The sequence below is a fragment of the Anomaloglossus baeobatrachus genome, chromosome 1 (genome assembly GCF_048569485.1).
Source record: "Anomaloglossus baeobatrachus isolate aAnoBae1 chromosome 1, aAnoBae1.hap1, whole genome shotgun sequence".
Lineage (NCBI taxonomy): Eukaryota > Metazoa > Chordata > Amphibia > Anura > Aromobatidae > Anomaloglossus > Anomaloglossus baeobatrachus.
The window spans coordinates 168,935,862-168,958,676 of NC_134353.1; the positions used below are offsets into that span (position 1 = coordinate 168,935,862).

Sequence of the window (22,815 nt, forward strand, 5' to 3'; positions counted from 1 at the left end):
TTAAGGGTCTTATTCACTAAAGTGAAAGTGCTTTTTTAAAACAGATTTTTATGATCCTTGGTTTTTCCCATGCCACTAGTTAAGGTCCTTTAGTCACCCAGCTCTTCAGGGCTTCTTAATAGTAAATGTTCATGGTTGTGCAGTTAAAGGGAATCTGTCATCAGTTTTTTGCCCTATAAGCTGCGGCTGCCATCAGTGGGCTCTTATATACAGTATTCTTACATGCTGTAAATAAAAACCCAGACCGCTGTGTAGAACATAAAAAAACACTTTATAATACTGACCTAAACTGGTCGCTGCAGTAGATGTGGCTCAAATGGGCGCCTTCGTTCCCCGGTGCCGGCGCCTCCTCTTTCGGCTATCTTTGTCCTCCTTCTGAAGCCTGTGTGCATGACGCGTCTGTCATGCACATGCGCACTAAAATACTTTGATCTGCCCTCCTCAGGACCTGAATGCCGTCAAGTGTGTATGACGTCGGTCACGTCATGTACCGCAGCTTCAGAAGATGGAGGACAAAGATGGCTGAAAGAGGGGGCGCAGGCACTGGAGCACGAAGATACCCATTTGACCCACATCCACCGCAGCAACCGATTTAGTCGAGTATTATAAAGTGTTTATGTTCTACACAGCGGCCTGAACTCTTATTTATGGCATGTTAGAATGCTGTATACAATAGCCCGGTGGTGGTGGCCGCAGCTTATAGGCCAAAAAACTGGTGACAGGTTCCCTTTAATACATGACCGCACGGCTACATGTTGGCTACGATGTTGCGCAGATTGGATGTTGCCTGGCTGTGAAGCACTTTTCTGGGAGATTGATGTGTAGCTGTCTCCCTATGTACATATACAGAGCGGTTTGCTTTCTCTCCGCTTTTATGTATCGCGATCTTTCACTCTGCACAGGATGTTCCCTTTCTCTCCAGTAAAGTGCTGACCGTCGCTCAATGCAGATCAGTCGATTAGCGGAATTTTAATAATTAACATTAGATTTTTCTGTAATCTTGAAATGTATTTTGGAAAATCAGCGTAATGTCAGCGTGAAACAAGGAGAAGACACTTCAAAGACTTCTCTTGTACGGAGAGTACTCTGGAAAGTTTACTTGTTGGAAGACATTCTTTAAATATTTAGAGCGGACATCAAGCGTTTCCTGCAAAATGAACTTGATGTATTCATGAAAGCGACTGCAGGGGCCAATAATTTCTGAGACCATTGATATCTGAAGAGGAAGTCCATGCTTTCCACCTCGCCAGATTATATATTTTCCATTGTCTTCCAGTAAATTAAATCCGTAATAACATAAGAGTAGCATAGTCCAGTCCATACTCCAGTAAGCATGGATTGTCATGACTTCTTCAACTTGGTGTCGTAGTATTCTTGTTTTCTGATGTAAAGGAGCTCTCTAGATGCTACGGTATACCTTGTGCATGACAATGTTCCTCTCCTTGGTGGCCCGGAGTCTGCTCCTCGTTCTATGTACGATGTATCAGTTTTTTACCTTTAGGGCTTGTTCACATTTAGTGGATATACTGCAGACTTTCCATTCTGTTTTGTGTGTCTAAAATCCACAGTATTTGGCAGTAGCTACAAGATGAATACAATTTTACCAAAGCTCATCAACAAGCTATGTCAACAATCTGCCGCTGAGCTAAAATCCGGAGCATGTCAGTTTATGCTGTATTGTCAGTGATTTTCACGTGTAACGCTTGCATACACATGTTCTATTGTGGAATTTGTGAACATATCCTTACAGAGGGTGTCCAATTTTTAGAAAACCCCCGTCTCAGGGCTGCAGTTTGTTTACAAAAAACAAAACGCTACTTACAGCAAAGATGGAACTGCAGCTGTATATTGCCTAGGCCAAAAACTACTACTCCAGCAGGATACAGCTAAGCCCCCACTAGGTGGAGGCATCACAGGTGCAGGAGGAGCAAATCACACACACTTCCAAACATGGAGGGGGCGATGAATGGTAAACCCTAGCAACATGATGGTTGCCTAGAGCGTGTTCACATCCTTGCAGACGCACAGTAACACAAACTAAAAGCCTCATTTTACAGACAGCGACGCCCCCTTCTGTAGCCTTGCATTAGAGTCCGGGCCTGCCAAGCCGTACCCCACCTATGACTCTAATATGCAAGGCCTAACAGAAGGGGGCCTCGCTGTATCCTGTACAAAAAAAATGAGGTTTTTAGTTTGTGTTATGGCCATAAGACGGAAGCCTGCAACCCCCGTCACGGCAACCTCATGCTTGTAGGTCTCTACACTACATATCATATTATTTTGGAAGTGTCTGTGTGATTTGCTCCTCCTGCACCTGTGATGCCTCCACCTAGTGGAGGCTTAGCTGTATCCTGCTGGAGTAGTCGTTTTTGGCCTAGCAATGTACAGATACAGTTTCATCTTTGCTGTAAGTAATGATATTTGTTCCTCCTTTTTTGTGGCTTTTTTTTTTTTATAAAAAAAAAACAAAACAAAACACAAACGCCTGTCCTTTAGTGTGCAGTCACATCTGCCTGTAAAATATAGCGCCATTGTTGCTCATGAAGCGTCTTGGAGTGAGATGCGAGTGTCATTCCGTATGTCATGCCAGTGCGTTTATCCCTCTCTCCTTGTCTCTGTGTGACGTTCGTATGACATGCGTTTTTAACATGGAGTTTTATATACTGCCAAAAGCTAGCTAAATAGATGTGCATCACATATATAATATCCCACCCCCTGCATATTCTAAGCTTCCACCCTTTAGTGCCTTTCATGTGGCTCTAAAGGGTGTATAGCCTGGTTTTTAGCCCAAAATTTAATGCCTCCAAAAAAAAAACAAAAAACTGACTTGGGATCCCCCTTATTTTTGTTAGCCAGCTTTGCCTTGGTTTGTAATCAAAAACAGAAGTCGACCCACGCTGTTCCTTTTTAAATGATTTAAAATTAAATGATTAAAATAAAAAAACGTGGGGTCACTTTCAAATTGGTCCACCAGTCAAGGTAAAGCAGTGGTCTGGCATTCTCAGGCTGGAGAGGCCCATGGTTCTTTGGCCCTCCCCAGCATAAAAGTAGCAGGCCACAGCTGCCCTAGAAGTGGTGCATCCAATACATGCGCCAATCCTAGCACTTCGTTTCATCTCTTCTCGTTGCCCTGGGGTGAATTGCCAGCTGGCATCAAGCACTGAATGAGTGGGCATCTTATCAGACATTACTAATCCAGTAGTTTGAAAAAAGAAAAATTACACTTTTTTTTTTTTTTTTTTTTTTTGACAAACCTCACCCGACTATAGCCCTTTTCACGAATTTATTGCAAATCTTTAAAAAAAAAAAAAAAAAAAATGTCCAACGTAAACCATAGCAAGGTGCTACGACATTCCCCAAAAGAGAACCTGAAAGACATAAGAGAAATAAAGGCAACAGACACACTCAATAATCCAATTTATTTCACTGGTAAATCCATAATCTGGGTCTGGCATAATCCAATAAGGGGTCCCATGACGATCCCATACACGCTGTCCCAGTCAATGAAGGACAGAACGTCATTGCTTGAGATCCCGGACGTGCGCACTTGCCATTCCCGCAGCCTTGTTTGTCAGACGATCCTTGCTTCTCGTCTTCAGACGCACACTGCGCTTGACCGGAACTCCAGGAGGTTTCTGAGCATGTGCAGAGTGTGTCTGAAGCCGACAAGCAAGCACCCAAATAACAAGGCTGCAGGTATGGTAAGTGCGCACGCGAGGGATCTCCAAGAGCTGACGATGACGTCACTCATGTAAATCCATGGTATCTCGTATGAATCAAGCCACATACAAGGTTATCCTGGAAAAACAGTTGCTTCCTTCTGCTCAGGCAATGTTCCTCAACCCCTTAGGTCTGGTTTTTCCAGCAGGACAATGCGCCATGCCACACAGCTAGGTCAATCAATGTGTGGATGTATGACCACCACATCAAAACCCTGTCATGGCCAGCCCAATCTCCAGACCTGAACCCCATTGAAAATCTCTGGAATGAAATCAAGAGGAAGATGGATAGTCACAAGCCATCAAACAAAGAACTGCTTATATTTTTGCACCAGGAGTGGCATAAAGTCACCCAAAAGCAATGTGAAAGACTGGTGGAAAGCCAAGACTCATGAAAGCTCTCATTAAAAATCATGGTTATTCCACAAAATATTGATTTCTGAACTCCTTCCTGAGGTAATACATTAGTATTGTTGTTTCTAAATGATTATGAACTTGTTTTCTATGCATTATTTGAGGTCTTAAAGCAATGTATTGTTTTATTTTGACCATTTCTTATCAGAAAATAAATACAAAATCTATTGCTTGAAAATTCGGGGACAGGTTGTCAGTAGTTTATAGAATAAAAAACAATTTACATTTTACTCAAATATACCTATAAAGAGAAAAATCAAAAAAACTGAATTTGGAAGTGGTCTCAATTTTTGCCAGAGCTATGTATGTATGTATGTATATGTATGTATGTATATGTATGTATGTATGTATGTATGTATGTATGTATGTATGTCTATGTAATATATATTTCCATCCCACATGATTTGTATTACTACTCCACACTTTATCCCCAGTTGGGGCATTTTTGCATAACTGATGTATATATGGATGTATATACGTATTCCCAGAGCCAGGGAGCCTTCCTCATCGTTTGCATTCCTCTGATTTTACTGCTGACGTCTTTGTTTTACTGTGTATTACAATCGCACTTTGTAATGTTTTAACCATATACAGTATACAAATTAGTATTTTATTACATTACCAATAATTGATTGCCTTCTATTAGTGGTCCTTTTCCAGTTTATAGCAGACCATGGCTGACACAAGCCCTATTGGGCTCATCAATGAGCATTTACCTAGAATTCCTGTTGGCAGGGGCTCTGAATCATAGAAGGATGCTACTACTTTCTCAGTTATGAAGACAGTCTAAAGGCCCCGTCACACGCAGAGATAAATCTTTGGCAGATCTGTGGTTGCAGTAAAATCATGGACATATTGTTCCATTTGTACATGGCCACAAACCTGGCACTGATTGTCCACAATTTCACTACAACCCCAGATCTGCCGCAGATTTATCTCTGTGTGTGACAGGGCCTTAAGACTATGTGCCCACGGGAGATTAAACCTGCGGATTTATCTGCGGAAAATCCGCGGATTTTCTGGATTGTCCACATAAATCCGCAGGTTTCAGCATGTACAGACACTCCCCCATTTTATCCTATGGGACATGGGGAGTGCTGTGTCCATGCTGGGGAAAAGTGCGGCTGCGGAACATGCTACGGATGTCGCAGGAATGTCCGCAGGTTTACCGCAGCTATTTCGCTGTACTACCGCAGCTAAAAGCAGCTGCGGATTCTGGCGAGAAGCTGCGGGAAACCTGCGGATGTACCTGCGGATATATTCGCAGGTACAAACTCCCGTGGGCACATAGCCTTAGGGTATGTGCCCATGATCGGGCCCTGCTGCGTCCTTGACGCGTTGGGTCCTGACCTGCAGGGCCGTGAGTCTTCTCCGCAAGAGGCCGCAGCATCGGGCAGCACGGTGGCTCAGTGGTTAGCACTGCAGCCTTGCAGCGCTGGGGTCCCTGGGTTCAAATCCTACCAAGGACAACATCTGCAAGGAGTTTGTATGTTCTCCCCGTGTTTGCGTGGGTTTCCTCCAGGTACTCCGGTTTCCTCCCACACTCCAAAGACATACAGATAGGGACTCTAGATTGGCAACTCTGTCACCATTGGGGCTCACAATGTATGTAAAGCGCTGTGGAATTAATAGCGCTATATAAATGAATAAAATTATTATCTCGTGCCCAGGATCAGGGTTCGGAGCTCTGTGGTCTCTTGCTTGTGTTCTCCCTACAGAAGATGCTTGTGACTCCACAGCACACAATTGACATGTCTGTGGCTTTTTAAAGCCGCACCACAGGTCAGTTTTCGCTGTGGGCTGTACACGCACAGTAGGCATGGGATTTCTATAAATCCCATCCACTGTGCTTGTAGTGTACATCGCAGCATTTTGGATGCAGTGAGAACATGCTGCATACACTGATCGTGGGCACTCACCCTTATGGTCCAATATATATATGTTGTCCCTCAAGCTACAATGGCTTCAGATTACACTTTTTTTTTTTTTTATATGGTTGACCTTGAATAAATAGTAAATTGTATATAATATAGTAAAGAGTATTCTCAAGTTTGGAAGTTTCCAATCTCTTGGAGGTCCAGCAGCAGGGAGATCTGTTCCATTCACTCTTTTATGGCAGTGCCGAAGACCAGTCTAGCGGTCAGCTACCTTCAGTGGCCCATTTAAGAATGAACAGAGTGGAAGTGTGTATGATCGGCGCGGTTCTCTGGATCTGTGGGGGTCCATGCGGTTGGACCCTCAGTGAATGGGAATTTATCTGAAGGATAGGGGATAGCTTCCTCAATATCATTTTGAAGTTCCTACCAAGTTGACGTAACGCTGCCTCCTGACTGACTCCACACTATTCTGTGTTGTACTATCCCGGTAGATCGCCATCTAGTATCTGGCTGCCACCTCATTGGGATGTGAAATACTCCATTACCTCCTCTTGCCATAAATTGATAATTTCAAGGTTAATGTTTTGTACTAATCTTTTACTGTTTTTATGTAACAGGGTTCACAGATGGGTCAAGGGCTCTGGAGAGTTGCAAGAAACCAGCAATTTCAGCAAGGATATATAGATCACAGCTTCTTGTCCGCAGAACATGACAGCAATATGAACCATCGGAGACACACACAGGGGGGCATAGACCTCTACCATCTGCTGAAAGCTAGAAAAGCAAAAGATGAACAAGGGTTTATTAATCTTGAAATGCTGCCACCTGAGCTAAGCCTTACTATATTATCCTATCTCAATGCAACTGACCTGTGCCTGGCATCCTGTGTATGGCAAGACCTGGCTAATGACGAGCTGCTCTGGCAAGGGTAAGTCCTGGTCAGAGGCATGACACACATAAATGCATAAATCTGATCCATTATACTCTATGGCCATATTCGGTGTACACATCAGACATTTCCTGACACCGTTGGTGGTTTAATAAGCTGTGGCCATAGCCTTTTGGATGACCGAAGAGCATTGCACATAATCCAGACTCCGATGTGCTCTTATATAATGGTAATGCTTATGATATTACAGGAAGACTGTTGTCCTATGTACAATGAGGGGCTAATCCTTAGGAAAGTGTCCACAGACCCTAAATATAAACCTATTAGGGTGTGTTAATTCGCTGCATTTGTGCAGTGTTTTAATTCTGCTTTTTTTTGCTGCACAGTTTTGAAGTGTTAAAATGCTGCACTTTACAGTATCAGTTAAGGCAGTTAAAGAGAACCAACCACCAGGATTTTGCTATATGAAGTAAAGGCAGTGCTATACAGGCACTAGGATGCTGAATCCAGGCATACCTGTTGTTGTAAGATCGGTTGCTTGGTTGCTGAAATATCTGTAATCAAAGTTCTAGAAATGCACTGCACTTTGATGTGTACTTTGGGTGCGGGTCTTTGTGGGTCAGGTCCTCGGTGTAAGTTCCTCCTCCTACGTCCTCTATTGATTGCCTCCTTTTCTGTATTTAAATTTTGCGTTGCACCGCCATTACTGCTGTCGATGGCGCATGCGCAGTGCTACAGTGATAATGTCTTCATTAAAATGGTGCCAGTCTGCGCAGGCGCTTACCATGATCTCCGGCGCCATTTTATTGAAAAGACTATGGAAAAGACTATGAGCAGCATCGGCGTGTGCTCAAATTTTTATTTACATATCCACATACACCCATGCCACTCATAAGTCTTCTTTCAGTGTCTTGAAGAAAAATGGCACCGGTTACCGCTGTACGCACATGCAAGAACTCCGGAGCCTTTTTAATGAAGACATCATTACTGTGGCAATGCGCACATGCCGCCAACAACAGCAATGAATGTGTGATATTTAAATAAAGAAAAGGGAGCAAGCGATACAAGACACAGGAGGAGGAATAAACGCCAAGCATTCGATCCACAGAAGACCACCCCCTATGCACATGTCAATCAAAGTGCAGTGCATTTCTGGAACTTTGATTAGAGATATTTCAGCAACCAAGCATTAGATCTTTCTATAACAGGTATGCCTGGATTCAGCATGTTACTGCCTGTATGGCACTGCCTTGACCTCATATAGCAAAATCCTAGTGGTTGGGTCCCTTTAAATTTCTGAAGTCCCATGCACATGCTGATTTCTTTTTCTTGAGGATTTGAACCACTAACATCTGCAGCATGTTATATCTTTCAGTGTTTTTACATCATTTTTTTCACCTGTTTCAAAATGGAGATGGGGTGGGGGGGACTAATCAAAAACGCCAAAAAAAAAAAGCCTGTATCTTGCACAGCATTTTTCTTGCCAACCCTGGTGCAAAGTGCAGAAAAATCTGCTTCAGATCCTCGGCGTGTGCACTGAGCCTTAATCTCCTCCACATGGTGACTGGATACATCTGACATGTGGACACGCGATCAGATAAGCACGTGTAGTAATTTTTCTCTAGTACAAAATGCCTCCATGTAATTGTGGAAGACTGCCAGGTCTTAATGCAGAAATACTTGATCCAGCACTGAATGTTTTCTCTACAGTCCGCAGCCTCGGCCTTTTGTTTCATATTGATGGCATGTTTAGTTTCTCCTTCCATTTCCTCCTATTTACTGATAAAATATGCTCATTCACTGGGAACACTAATGACCCATAAATATGACCGGGCGCTGCGCAGACCGCCGAATATTCCAGGGAAATACCTTCCATGTTGTTTACTCTCCAGCCCTTGTAGTTCAATGACCTCCATTTCTGTACCGCTGTCTGATTATTTTACTGCTGCATTAACCTTGGCTGAGATAGATATAGTCTTAAGTGAACTTCGCTCCAGCCTTCTAAGCCATTGAATGGTGCTTTAATAGTCCTCACATTCCCATCGTGGTACATCGGTCAGGACAGACGAGAACGATCACCTCTTTTTCTGTATGTCCAGTATTAGTAAAACTGTGTAAGTACCCCTTCACACCTCCGTGAAAATCACGCATGTGTTTCTTTATCGTTCCTATGGGAGACCCAGACAATGGGTGTATAGCTTCTGCCTCCGGAGGACACACAAAGTACTACACTCAAAAGTGTAGCTCCTCCCTCTGAGCCTATACACCCCCTGGAGAACCAGATCTAGCCAGTTTATCGCTTTGTGTTCAGGATGCATACATCCACACATGCATTCTCATCTGATTTTTGGAAAGAGTTTGAAGAAAAGCGAGTCCAAGCCTGGACCCCCGGCATGTCCCTTCTCACCCCACTGTGTCGGCGGTGCTGTTAAGGTTGATTCCAAGGCTGGAGCCTTACATGCCGTGCTCCTTCACCATCCCTCCTGGGCTCTGGCTTGAAGTGGGAGCCAGCACGGTTCTCCATGCTTGGCAGGAGACCGGTCTCCATCCGCAGCCCTTCAGGATCCTGCTGGACCGGAGCACTCATCCCCAGGGACTTGGAACCCTGCGTCTCAGCAAGCTAAGTACCTGAGACGTTTATATATTGGGGGTCCCTGTACTTTATTGTTGTGGGAGAGTGTGCTGAGTGAGTTTTATGACATTTCCGGTGGGTTCTCTGGCTGTCGCCTGAGAACCGCGCCGAGGGTGCCTGCGCGCCGGCCGCACCGCTCAAATTTAGGCCCCGGCTTCGCCGGAGGCCTACTTTCGGTTTCACTGCCCTCGCATGTCATTCATACAGAGGGACAGCGCGGCTCCGCCCAACGGCCGTTCTGCACAGGGGAGAGACACTCCTCACTGAGTACATGTCTCCTCCCCTGTAAGTCTCTATGGTCCTCCAGATCCCGCTGCCAGAGAAAGCCCCGCCCCCTCTCTTCGCTTCGGCGGCCATTTTCTCAGCGTTTTCCCTGCGATCAGCACTGGTCTGCAGCATCCCTGCTGAGGTGCTTGGGGGTCCGGGCTTCGGGATCTGGAGGGCACACAACACCGCTCTAGCGGTCTGGTAAGCCACAACCTCTGGTTGTGGACCTCTGTATATACTCTCTGGGGGTCATTCTGGCAGAGCCCCCACTCCAGCAGCATGTCTCACACGAGGAGCAAGGCTCTAAAGCTGTATTCAGTATGCACTGCATGTAAGCTCCTACTGCCTGAACCGAGCATCTATCCACATTGTGATGCCTGCTCTAACCTGACGATGCCTCAGCCTGGAATCGCACCCCCAGTGGTCTCTCCGGCTGCTCCGGCTCCTGTGGCTGAACCCCCGGCTTGGGTAGAATACTTATCTAGGTCTATCTCCCAATCTTTTGCCGACTCCATGGGACAGCTGTCCAGGACTTTGCTGAACATGCATCAGCCCCCTTCACAGGGTGCCTCTGCTGCTAGGGTTCTCTCAGGACCGGAGCTCACAGAGGATTCATCATCTGGTCCCAGACCCCGTCCTCCTAAGAGGAGACGCAGGGCTCCCTCTCCTTCCTCGTCCCGCGGCTCTTTTTCAGAAGCTGACTCGCAGGATGAGGAGGATACCTTTACAGGGGGCTCGGAGGCTAACTCCATGTGCCCCATTGATCTGTCCAAAAGTGACTCAGATGTTAGTGATTTGATTGCCGCCATTAATTCTGTACTGGATCTCAATCCGCCAGTATCAGAGGAACAACCCTCTCTGGCAGAAAAGCACCAGTTTACCTTGCCTAAGAGGACAAAGAGTGTGTTCTTTAACCACTCCAGTTTTCAGGCCGCTGTGACCAAGCCTAGGGCCTGTCCTGACAAACGCTTCCCAAAGCGAGGTTCTGATGACCGTTTTCCCTTTCCACCTGAGGTGGTCAAGGAGTGGGCTCATTCACCAAAGGTAGACCCCCCGGTGTCTAGACTCTCAGCCCGGACCGTTGTATCAGTGGCTGATGGCACCTCTCTTAAGGATTCCACTGACCGCCAGGTTGACCTTCTGGCCAAATCTGTATTTGAGGCGGCAGGGGCCTTGTTCTCCCCGACTTTTGCAGCAGTGTGGGCTCTCAAAGCCATCTCTGCTTCTATAGAGGAGATGCATTCCCTCGCCAGGGAATCTATGCCCGAAATGGTTACCTTAACTTCCCAAGCTTCAGCTTTTTCATCCTATGCCATGTCTGCCATGCTGGAGGCTTCTCACCGCACTGCGGTGGCTTCGGCTAATTCCCTCGCTATCCGCAGGATCTTGTGGCTTCGAGAGTGGAAGGCAGATGCTTCTTCAAAGAAGTACCTTGCTGGACTCCCTTTGCTGGGTCCCGGCTGTTCGGTGAACAGCTGGATGAAATTATTAAGGAAGCTACTGGCGGGAAGAGTACTTCCATGCCACAAACCAAAACCAGGAAACCTGTCCAGGGTAGGAATCAGTCGAGGTTTCGTTCCTTTCGTTCCTCCAACTGGTCGTCCTCTAAGCCCTCAGCCTCGTCCACTAGCTCAGCCAAGGACCAAAAATCCAACTGGCGCACAAAAGCGCGTCCACAGAAGACCGCAGGAGCTGCTGCCACTAAGGCAGCCTCCTCTTGACTATCTGTCCGCGCCAGCAACGTCCTTAGTCGGTGGCAGGCTCTCCCACTTTGGCGACGCGTGGTTTCAACACGTCTCCGATCAGTGGGTGCGGGATATCATCTCCCACGGCTACAGGATAGAATTCTCTTCCAGCCCGCCAGGCAGATTTTTTCTGTCAACTCCCCCCTGCTCCAAGGCCGCCGCCTTCTCTCAGGCTGTGGCATCCTTGCAGGCCAACGGAGTAATTGTACCGGTTCCCGCCCGGGAACGGTTCAGAGGTTTCTACTCAAATCTCTTCCTAGTCCCCAAAAAGGACGGTTCCTTCCGGCCCATCCTGGATCTCAAGCTTCTCAACAAGCATGTTCAGGTGCGGCATTTTCGCATGGAGTCTCTGCGGTCAGTCATTGCCTCAATGACCCAAGGGGATTTCCTGGCATCCATCGACATCAGAGATGCCTATCTGCATGTGCCAATTGCAGTTTCACACCAGCGTTGGCTACGTTTTGCAATCGGAGAGGAACATTTCCAATTCGTGGCTCTTCCCTTCGGGTTAGCCACGGCCCCTCGGGTATTCACCAAGGTCATGGCAGCAGTGGTTGCGGTTCTGCACCTCCAGGGGTTGGCTGTGATTCCTTACCTGGACGACCTTCAGACTGTCAGCGGAGTGTCTCGCTCACTCTCACCACTCTAGCCCAATTCGGGTGGCTTGTCAATCTGCCCAAATCCACGCTGACTCCGACCCATAGGCTCACGTACCTAGGGATGCAGTTCGAGACTCTGCCGGCACTTGTGAAGTTGCCCTTAATCAAACAGCAGTCCCTCCAACTGGCGGTGCGCTCTCTGCTGAGGCCCCGCCGTTATTCCATCAAGCACCTGATGCAGGTGCTGGGTCAGATGGTGGCGTCAATGGAGGCTGTTCCCTTTGCCCAGTTCCATCTGCGTCCACTGCAGCTGGACATTCTCCGCTGTTGGGACAAGCGGCCTTCCTCCTTGCACAAGTTAGTGGCTCTGTCGCCACAGACCAGGAGCTCTCTTCAGTGGTGGCTTCGGCCCCTCTCTCTGTCTCTCAGGGAAGCTCCTTCCTGGCCCCGTCCTGGGTGATCCTCACCACGGATGCCAGTCTATCCGGCTGGGGAGCGGTATGTCTCCACCACCGAGCACAGGGTACTTGGACTCCGTCCGAGTCAGCCCTCTCGATCAATGTGCTGGAAACCAGAGCCGTGCTTCTGGCTCTCCTAGCTTTTCACCACCTATTGGCGGGCAAGCACATCCGAGTCCAGTCAGACAACGCGACAGCGGTTGCCTACATCAATCACCAAGGCGGGACACGCAGCCGCCTGGCAATGTTGAAGGTACAACGCATCCTTCAATGGGCGGAGGACTCCAAGTCCACCATATCCGCAGTCCACATCCCAGGCGTGGAAAACTGGGAGGCAGATTATCTCAGCCGTCAAACCGTGGACAGTGGCGAGTGGTCCCTGCACCCGGCAGTGTTTCAGTCAATCTGCCGCAAGTGGGGCACTCCGGACGTGGACCTAATGGCATCCCGTCACAACAACAAGGTTCCGGTTTACGTGGCTCGCTCCCACGATCCTCAGGCATTCGCCGCGGATGCTCTGGTTCAAGACTGGTCCCAGTTTCGTCTGTCCTACGTGTTTCCCCCTCTAGCTCTCTTGCCCAGAGTTCTGCGCAAGATCAGAATGGAGGGCCGTCGGGTCATCCTCATTGCTCCGGACTGGCCCAGGCGAGCTTGGTACCCAGACCTGCTCCATCTGTCCGTAGAGGTGCCGTGGCATCTTCCGGACCGTCCAGACCTTCTCTCACAAGGTCCGTTTTTCCGCCAGAATTCTGCGGCTCTCAGATTGACGGCGTGGCTCTTGAGTCCTGGATCTTGACGGCTTCTGGTATCCCCCCTGAAGTCATCTCCACTATGACTCGGGCCCGTAAGTCTTCCTCTGCCAAGATCTATCACAGGACTTGGAAAATTTTCCTGTCCTGGTGCCGCTCTTCCGGCCATCCTCCTTGGCCTTTTTCCTTGCCGACCCTTCTGTCCTTTCTACAGTCCGGTCTGCAGCTGGGACTGTCCCTCAACTCTCTCAAGGGACAGGTCTCGGCTCTGTCAGTACTGTTCCAGTGGCGTATCGCCCGGCTGGCTCAGGTCCGCACCTTCATGCAAGGCGCCTCTCACATCATTCCGCCTTACCGGCGGCCCTTGGATCCCTGGGACCTCAATTTGGTTCTCACGGTTTTGCAGAAACCCCCCTTTTGAGCCTCTTAGGGAGGTTTCTTTGTTTCGTCTTTCACAGAAAGTGGTCTTTCTAGTGGCCATAACTTCCCTCAGGAGAGTCTCTGATTTGGCTGCGCTCTCTTCGGAGTCACCTTTTTTGGTTTTTCATCAAGACAAGGTGGTTCTCCGTCCGACTCCGGACTTTCTTCCTAAGGTGGTTTCTCCTTTCCACCTTAACCAGGACATTACCCTACCTTCCTTTTGTCCGGCTCCTGTTCATCGCTTTGAAAAAGCGTTGCATACTCTGGATCTGGTGCGTGCTCTCCGGATCTATGTGTCTCGCACCGCTGCTCTTAGGCGGTGCACCTCTTTTTGTGCTAACCACAGGTCGGCGTAAGGGCCTCTCTGCTTCTAAGCCGACCTTAGCCCGTTGGATTAGGTCGACCATTTCGGATGCCTACCAGTGTTCTCAGGTGCCTCCCCCGCCGGGGATCAAGGCACACTCGACCAGAGCTGTCGGTGCCTCTTGGGCTTTCAGGCACCAGGCAACGGCTCAGCAAGTCTGTCAGGCTGCCACTTGGACTAGCCTGCATACCTTTTCAAAGCACTACCAAGTGCATGCTCATGCTTCGGCAGATGCGAGCTTGGTTAGACGCATCCTTCAGGCGGCTGTCGCCCATTTGTGAAGTTAGGCTCCGCCTACTTCTTAGTTTTTCTGTTTATTCCCACCCATGGACTGCTTTGAGACGTCCCATTGTCTGGGTCTCCCATAGGAACGATAAAGAAAAAGAGAATTTTGTTTACTTACCGTAAATTCTTTTTCTTATAGTTCCGTATTGGGAGACCCAGCACCCTCCCTGTTGCCTGTTGGCAGTTTCTTGTTCCGCGTGTTATCACCGGCTGTTGTCGTGGACAGAGTCTCCGGTTGTTCCGGTTCTTGCTCTGTTTTTACTTGTGATGGCTATTCTCCTTAAGCTTTTGCACTAAACTGGCTAGATCTGGTTCTCCAGGGGGTGTATAGGCTCAGAGGGAGGAGCTACACTTTTGAGTGTAGTACTTTGTGTGTCCTCCAGAGGCAGAAGCTATACACCCATTGTCTGGGTCTCCCAATACGGAACTATAAGGAAAAGAATTTACGGTAAGTAAACAAAATTCTCTTTTTCACGGACGTGTCAAAGGTGCGTTTTGCCCTCCGTGTGCCGTGTTTATGGCACACATGTGTTCTTCGTGTGCTATCCGTGATAACACACAGAGAACAGGAACTTTCTGCTCACCTGTCCCTGGCGTTGTCCATGGTGCTGATCTTCGGTCTCCGCTCCTGCAGACTCCTCGCTGCTGCTTCCGGCCCACAGTGGAGTGAATATGCAATGAGCATAATGAGCTGCGGTCGCAAGCAACTGACAGCAGGGCTGGAGAAGGTGAGTATAGAAATTATTTTTATTTCACAGGCAAGTGTGTTTTCTCTGGTGCGTGTCATACGGATCACATCCGTGCGGGCCGTGTGACACCTGTGATGCCGGAACAAAATGGACATGACTACGTGTGAAGCACATGGGCACACGTATGCTCCACACGGACACACGGTCAATGGCAAAACACGCACGTGAGCGCAGACCCATTGATTTTAATGGGTCTACGTGTGCCTGTGTCTCCTGCACGTGGGGAAACGGACCAAACACATACCGGAGACACGGACGTGTGAAGGAGGCCTAAGACTTGGTTTTACTATCCGGTTGTAATCTTTCCCAGCCGTTCACTCGCTTTGGATAGGATCTCACCATTGGTAATACTATAACAATATTAAAGAAGAACTATGCACTCCACATGTGGGATTCTGTGGTGTTTCTTTTATTGAAGTCCGAGAAAAGAAAAACTACGGTCTTTCTCAGATATGTGGAAACGATGGTAGAAAAGAGCGAATTGTTGCGCGACCAAATCACTAATATTGCGTTCATAGCACCTCGCACATTACTACCATCTGTCAACATTTATTATCCCAGCAATGTATAGGATACAAGACTGAAACTGGTCTGGATACAATGAAAACAGCTCTCCAGCGTTTCAAGTGTGGCGTGCCGAGGTCTTCTTTAAAAGAGTATTCCCATCTCCAAGATCCTATCCCAATATGTAGTAAGCATAAGAATATGAGCAAATGCCTCCAATTAGAAATCTAGTATAGTAGTTCTGATCTAGTCATGTATCCTAACTCATCTGCAGGGCATTGCAGCTTAGGTATCTATGGTTATGACCACAAGCAACTGACTGTCACTTAGTGGGCGTAACCACGTATACCTAAGCTGCAATGCCCTGCACATGAGGTAAGAGTCAGGTCTATATCAGGAGACTATACTACATTTCTGATTGGAGATATTTTCTAATATGTATTATTATTAATATTATTTATTATTTTTTATTATTATTATTATTACACCTTCTACATATTGGGACGGTATCTTGGGGATGGGAATACCCCTTTTAAGGCCATATACACATATTGACTATTTGGTGAGGTTTTTGTTTACCTTCGTATTTATAAACCAAAAATCAGAAAGTAGAACAATCTGAGGAAAAGTATAAGGCTATGTGCCCACGGGGCTCTGTACCCATGGATTTTGCTGCGGAAAATCTGCGGATTTTTCTGGATATTCTAGATAAATTCGCAGGATTTAGCAAGTACAGGCACTCCCCCGTGTTAACATGGGGAGTGTCTGTGTCCATGCTGCGGTATGTGCGGCTGTGGAATATGCTGTGGATGTCCCGCAGCCGCACGTAACTGCATGTCAATTATTCATGTGGAAATATCTGCTGAGATCTCGGCTCCCCACTATGGAGATACAGGCCGGGTCTTCCGCAGGTAAGCCGCATGAATGTCCGCAGATTTACCGCTTAGATTTTGCTGGAATCCTTCAGCAATGGATAGCTGCGGGTTCCAAGGAGCTGCTGCGGGAAACCTGCGGATATATCCACGGTTACATTGTGCTGTGGGCACATGGCCTAATAGAAACACAGGCGCCATTTGTGCATTTTTTTTTATTTTTTTATTTTTTTTATTTTTTTATATACCCACCCCTAGTTTTGGTTTAAAAACTCCCCTAATACTCAGTGTGTGTATGTGGCTTTATATTGTATAGAATGACACACTACACAAGCGCCCAACAACCAGGAGCGTCGTGTGCCTGAACCTCTTCCATGTAACCATAATCTAACGCTGTGCTGATGACCTCGCTCGCCAGCGTGTGCCCATCCATGTCATCCTGACACAGCAGCTAGAAGAAGTGCCATGGAGGAACATGGCATTGCTTGTCTTAAAATGACCTAAAAATGTTTTCTTAAAGGGATTGCATGCAAGTTGATCACCCCTCCATTTCGGAGTGACTGACAGCTCAGATCCGAGGCATGGTTGAGCACTCGCCCGTGCTGGATGCAGAGGTCACTCTGACTCTTCAGCATCGGAGGGGCACAGGACACAGAGGCTGGTCGGATCTAGTGATTCAGCCAGCTTTTAACAGTGATTATAAATTGTAAAGCAAAGAGCTTGTAGGTGCTGCGCTCCTTGCCTATGAGACCGCCATCAATGATGTAATGTCGGGGTGCTTGATAACTTAGTGAGCGAGCAGTAAACAGTAAACTCAGAAATCCTTCCATTCTTGAGAATAGAGAAGATTTTTAATAACAAGTGGATTGCAGAGTTTCTTATTTTTACAAGCACTTTGCAATTTTAAACATTTATGATTTTGAGAACCTGTCTGAGTTCCCCAGTCAGCTTTAATTTTTAGGACTCCGTTATTTATTCAGTGCCATTGATGACACATTGGTACTTACAGTATATCACAAAAGAGAGTACACCCCTCACATGTTTGTAAATATTTTATTTAAATATTTGCATGGGACAACACTGAAGATATTCCACCTTGATACAATGTAAAGTTGTCAGTGTACAGCTTGTATAACAGTGTACAGTAAGGAACTCCACACATCCTTTAATGTCAAAACTACTAGCAAAAAAGTGAGTACACCCTTAAGTGAAAATGGCCAAAAAATTGTGCCAATGTAGCCATTTTGCCTCCTGTGTCATGTGACTCAGTGTTACAAGGTCTCCGGTGCGAATGGGGAACAGGTGTGTTGTATTTAGTGTTCTCGCTCACACACGTTCTCATGCTCGTCACTGGAAGTTCATCATGGCTCCTCATGGCATAATATTCTCTGATTATGAAAAAAAGAATTGTTGCCTAGGCTAGAAGATTACCCACACCCTGAAACTGAACTGCAGCACAGTGGCCAAGACAATACAGCGGTTTAACAAGACAGGTTTCACTCAGAACAGGCCTCGCCATGGTCAACCACAGAAATTGAGTGCACATGCTTAGCATTATGTCCAGAGGTTGTCTTTTAAAGGGAACCGGTCATCAGAAATTTTTGCTTTCAACCTAAAAGTTTCCCCCTCTGCAGCTCGTGGGCTGCATTCTAGTAAGGTTTCTATACTTTTTGTGCCCCCTTTTTAAACCAAAATAAATACTTTATAAACTTGTACCTTTTGGTATGAAAATCTTGTAAATTCTCCATGGGGGTGGGCTCTTTGGTGTCCGTTGCTGTCCCTTACGCCATCCCTCCACGCTCCAAATCATCCCTCAGGACGCCGCCCACTGCGCCCGAGGTCCCGTGCACGCCAGATCACCTGGTGACGTTGCAGGCACGAGAGTTTGGGCGGCGCTGTGATTGCATAGCAAGTGCCCGCCTATACTCTCGTGGCCGCGCTCTCCCCTCTATACGTCGTTCAGATCCTCTCCGCTTCTCCTGTGCTGTGCTGCTCCGCTTCTCCCATCTGTTTCCTGCTGCAGGGTACGATGGGAAGGAGGTGACGTCTGGTCATTTGGGCGGCGCAGAACTCTGGAGGAAGAGGGGAAAGTGCGGTCACGAGGTTATGGGCGGCACTTGCTGATGACACTCACAGCACCGCCCATAATCTCGTGCCTGCGCAAAACGTCACCAGCGGTCACACGTGCACGCAGTGCACAGTCCCGCTACAGTCGCACAGCGCATGCGCGGGACCTCGGGCGCCCAGGGGCGGCGTCCTGAGGTTTGAAATTCAGCGTTCGGGGGCAGCGTAAATCGGCAGGAGGACCGTAACTGACACCAGGCAGCCCGCCCCCATGGATAATTTACGAAATTTACATACGAAAAGGTACAACTTTATAAAGTGTTTATTTTGGTATGAAAGGGGCCAGAAAAACTATAGGAACCTTGCTAGAATGCAGCCCAGGAGCTGCAGAAGGGGGAACTTTTAGGTTTATAGCTAAATTTCTGATGACAGGTTCCCTTTAAAAATAATGTATGAGTGTTGCCAGCATTGCGGGTTCTAGAGGTTAGCCTGTCAGTGGTCAGACCTTACACTGCATTAAATCAGTCTGCATGGCTGTCATCCTAGAAAGAATCCTCTTCTAAAGATGATGCACAAGAAAGCCTTCAAACAGTTTACAAAAGCCAAGCAGACTGAGGACATGGATAACTGGGACCATCTCCTGTGGTCTGATGAGACCAAGATGAAGTTATTTGGTTCAGATGATGTCAAGCGTGTGTGTTGGCATCTAGGTGAGGAGTGCAAAGACAAGTATATCTTGCCTACAGTTAAGCATGATAATGGGAGTGTCATGGTTTGGGGCTTCATGAGTGCTTCCGGCTGTGGGGAGCTACAGTTCATTAACACTAGAACTACTGAGGTAGTCATTTTGACTACTTTGCAATATGTATTTCTATATAGGTGTCACGAGTCCAGTAGTTCTAGTGTTAAGGGAACCATGAATGCCAACTTGTACTATGCCATACTGAAGCAGAGCTTTGGAAGATGGTCTGCAGGGCAGTATTCCTTATAAGATAGCGACCCCAAACACACTTCCAAGACGATCACTGCCTTGCTAAAGAAATTTGAGGGTAAAGGAGCTGGCCAAGAATATCTCCAGACCTAAACCCTATTGAGCATTGGTGAGGCGTCTTCGAACATAAGGTGGAGGAATGCAAAGTCCCTAACATCCACCAGATCCGTGATGTCATCATGGAGGAGGGAAGAGGATTCCAGAGGCTCCTGTGAAGTCCTAGTGAACTCCATGCCCAAGAGCGTTAAGGCAATGCTTGAAAATAATGACACTTAGGGCATAATTTCGCCATTTTCACTTAGGGGTGTACTCACTTTTGTTGCCAGCGGTTTTGACATTGATAGCTGTGTGTTGAGTTATTTAGAGGGCACCAAAGTTACACTGTTATATAAGCTGTACACTGACTACTTTACAATGTATCAATGGGTCATATCTTCAGTGTTGTCCCATGAAAAGATATAATAAAATATTTGCAAGAGTACGAGGCGTGTACTCACTTGTGATATACTGTGTTGTGTGACCAAGTGATACCCCACATATATATTTTAATTTAGTATTTTATTTTCTATATTCCAGATTTGATAATATACGGACGGATAGTAGTTAGCATCGAATAGAACTGGTCTAGTCTGGGATTTCCTTGATTTCCAGCATTATAGAGGCTGAGATGCCAGGACATCTATGGCAGGATCTACAGGGCCTTCTCGTTTTAAGGTGTCTTGTGTTTCTTGTATCATTTCTGTGATAATTACATGGCACTGATTTCATGGAAACTGAGCTCCATAGATCCTCGAGAGTTTTGTGGTTTACTGTTGTTTGGGAACAGAGGTAGGATCATAGGTAAGAACAGTGGGAACCTGTACTCTAAAAATACCCACAATGTCTGAGATTTGTACGTCAAAGGTCAATTATGTTGAGCTAAAAAGCAGGAACGTTGAAGTGCTCGCCATGATTTTAGCCCAGTGCTCAGATTACCTGAAGTGATTGATGTGAAACATGAATGATTGGATTCAGATGTGGCTTAAATACCACAATATATGGAGGATTTATTCCCAAGAATTCAAGACATGCCTCTGACCGAAGGATCCTACATTTCTCTATAGAAGCTCAGGAGGCGAATGAAATAATCATGAAATAATCATTTGTAAGTGATTGTTATCTGCCCAAAGAAAACATTGGCATCCTACGGTGGAGTATAACAAGACCCCAAACCAAAATATAACCATATGCCTTTCCTGTCACATACATTTTATTAGAAGAAAATATTCAAAAAGTGTGAGAATATGGAGCATAACAGAGTATGAGATACAGTACCAATAAAAGCAAGGGAACCCTTAGCGTAACTTGCAGTTTGAGTGCTAATAAATTGTGGTCACACTAAAGCCTGCTTTACACCTTACGATATCACATACGATATCGTATGCGATCGTACCCGCCCTCATCTTGTGTGACACGTTCAATTTGTTGACTGTGTCGCACTAACGAATATTTCCCTTCACACGTACTTACCTTCCATACGACCTTGATGTGGGTGGCGAATATCCACTTCCTGGAGTGGGATGGACGTTCGGCGTCACAGCGACGTCACACAGCGGCCGGCCAATAGAAGCGGAGGGGCGGAGATGAGCGGGACGTAAACATCCCGCCCACCTCCTTCCTTCCGCATTGCCGGCGGGAGCCGCGGGACGCACGTAAGATCTGTTCATCGTTCCCGGGGTGTCACACACTGCGATGTGTGCTGCCTCGAGAACATTGAACAACCCGACATACAATTTTTAGGTTTTGAACGACATGCATGCGATTGAACAGTTTTTCGTTCAATCGCAATGGCACGTAGGTTTTACATGCTACAATATTACTTACGATTCCGGATGTGCATCACTTACGACGTGACCCCGCCGACACATTGTAAGATTTATTGTAGCATGTAAAGCCCGCATAAGATTTAATTTTTAGCATTCAGAATTTGGGTGCCTTAAAGTGAATCTGTCAGCAGGTTTTTGCTACGGAATATGATTAGGACATGATGTAGGGGGAGGGGGGGGTGAGCCCAATTCCAACAATTTGTCAATTACTGGACTGCTTGGTGTAGTTTTGATAGAATGTCTTTTTGCTGTATATGTAGCAGTGCTCAGAATGCTGGGCTGTGTATAACCCCACCCACACACCTGACTGGCAGCAGCTTGTGTACATTGTTCATTGTGAACAAGCTACCAATCAGTGGTGGAGGCGGAGATACAGAGATTAGCTTGACTGGCCTGCATGTGAGACTAGTCCTGTGCTGATAATCTCCTCTTGATTAAAACACTGGTGGATTGAATTTACAACACAGTATCTAGTAAAGAACACATCCCTGTAATCAGTTGAAAAAGAAATGGAAAAAAGCCCTTACCTAGTGCAGATCAGGAAGGTAGGGATGGATTTTTGGTTGTTATTGGATAGGCTCACCTGGGCTGGTTGTGCACATACAGACACAACCCTGATGAAGGCATGAACGTGACTGCAGCATAGCACCAATCAGGGATATAGTGTCGAAGAGGAAAAACAAAAAAAATCCAGTGATAAATAGGCGCCGGCTGGATGTCAAGACACACATTCAAGTGGCTAGGAACGTGTGTGGATGCTGCCCCATGCACACATCACTATGCTAGAAAGGTAGATCCTAACCAGACTGGCTGTCGCTGTGTAGAATAGTAGTGCTTACCCAGCACCCGTGCTTACCCAGCACCCATACACTGAGGCACCAGGACGCCTTGACTGCTTATACTAAAAACTCTCTCTCCAATGTAAATGACACTCATGTGTGCCAGCGGCAGGTTTTTATAACCTAAACTCTGCTCCAAACACTCACACTTAGTTGTCGACGACATCACCCTTGAGTCAATCCGCTGGCGCCACGTCATCAGGTCTGCTAACATCAGACGACCAATAGGACGATGCTATGTCACGCATATGCTCACTAGTGAGGGTTCTGCATTTAGACTCTGGAGCTAAAGCAACTCCAACCGGAGCATGCACCATAGGGCCTTTTAGGGACGTAGCTGCAGAACAGCCACTACACCGGTGCACCTCCCGGAGATGCGCTAAGCGCTGGGAGCGACGCCTCGGCTGAGCAGCCAGCGGCCGGCTCCGAATGGGAGACTGGAAGAGCCGAAGAAATCCAGGTTCTAGTCCTCGGTGAAGAAGAGGAACGGCTGCCCATAACAGATCTGAACCT

The 22,815-nt window shown here is 47.0% G+C and overlaps 1 protein-coding gene across 1 annotated transcript in view; it reads left to right on the top strand.

Annotated features, from left to right (window-relative positions):
* Positions 1-22,815, top strand: part of FBXO8 (F-box protein 8) — a 57,033-nt gene that overhangs the window by 23,731 nt on the left and 10,487 nt on the right. Inside the window, exon 3 of the mRNA XM_075334867.1 lies at positions 6,628-6,938. Coding sequence (XP_075190982.1) covers positions 6,637-6,938 — 302 coding nt within the window. The 5' untranslated portion in view covers positions 6,628-6,636. The remainder of the gene's footprint in view (positions 1-6,627; positions 6,939-22,815) is intronic.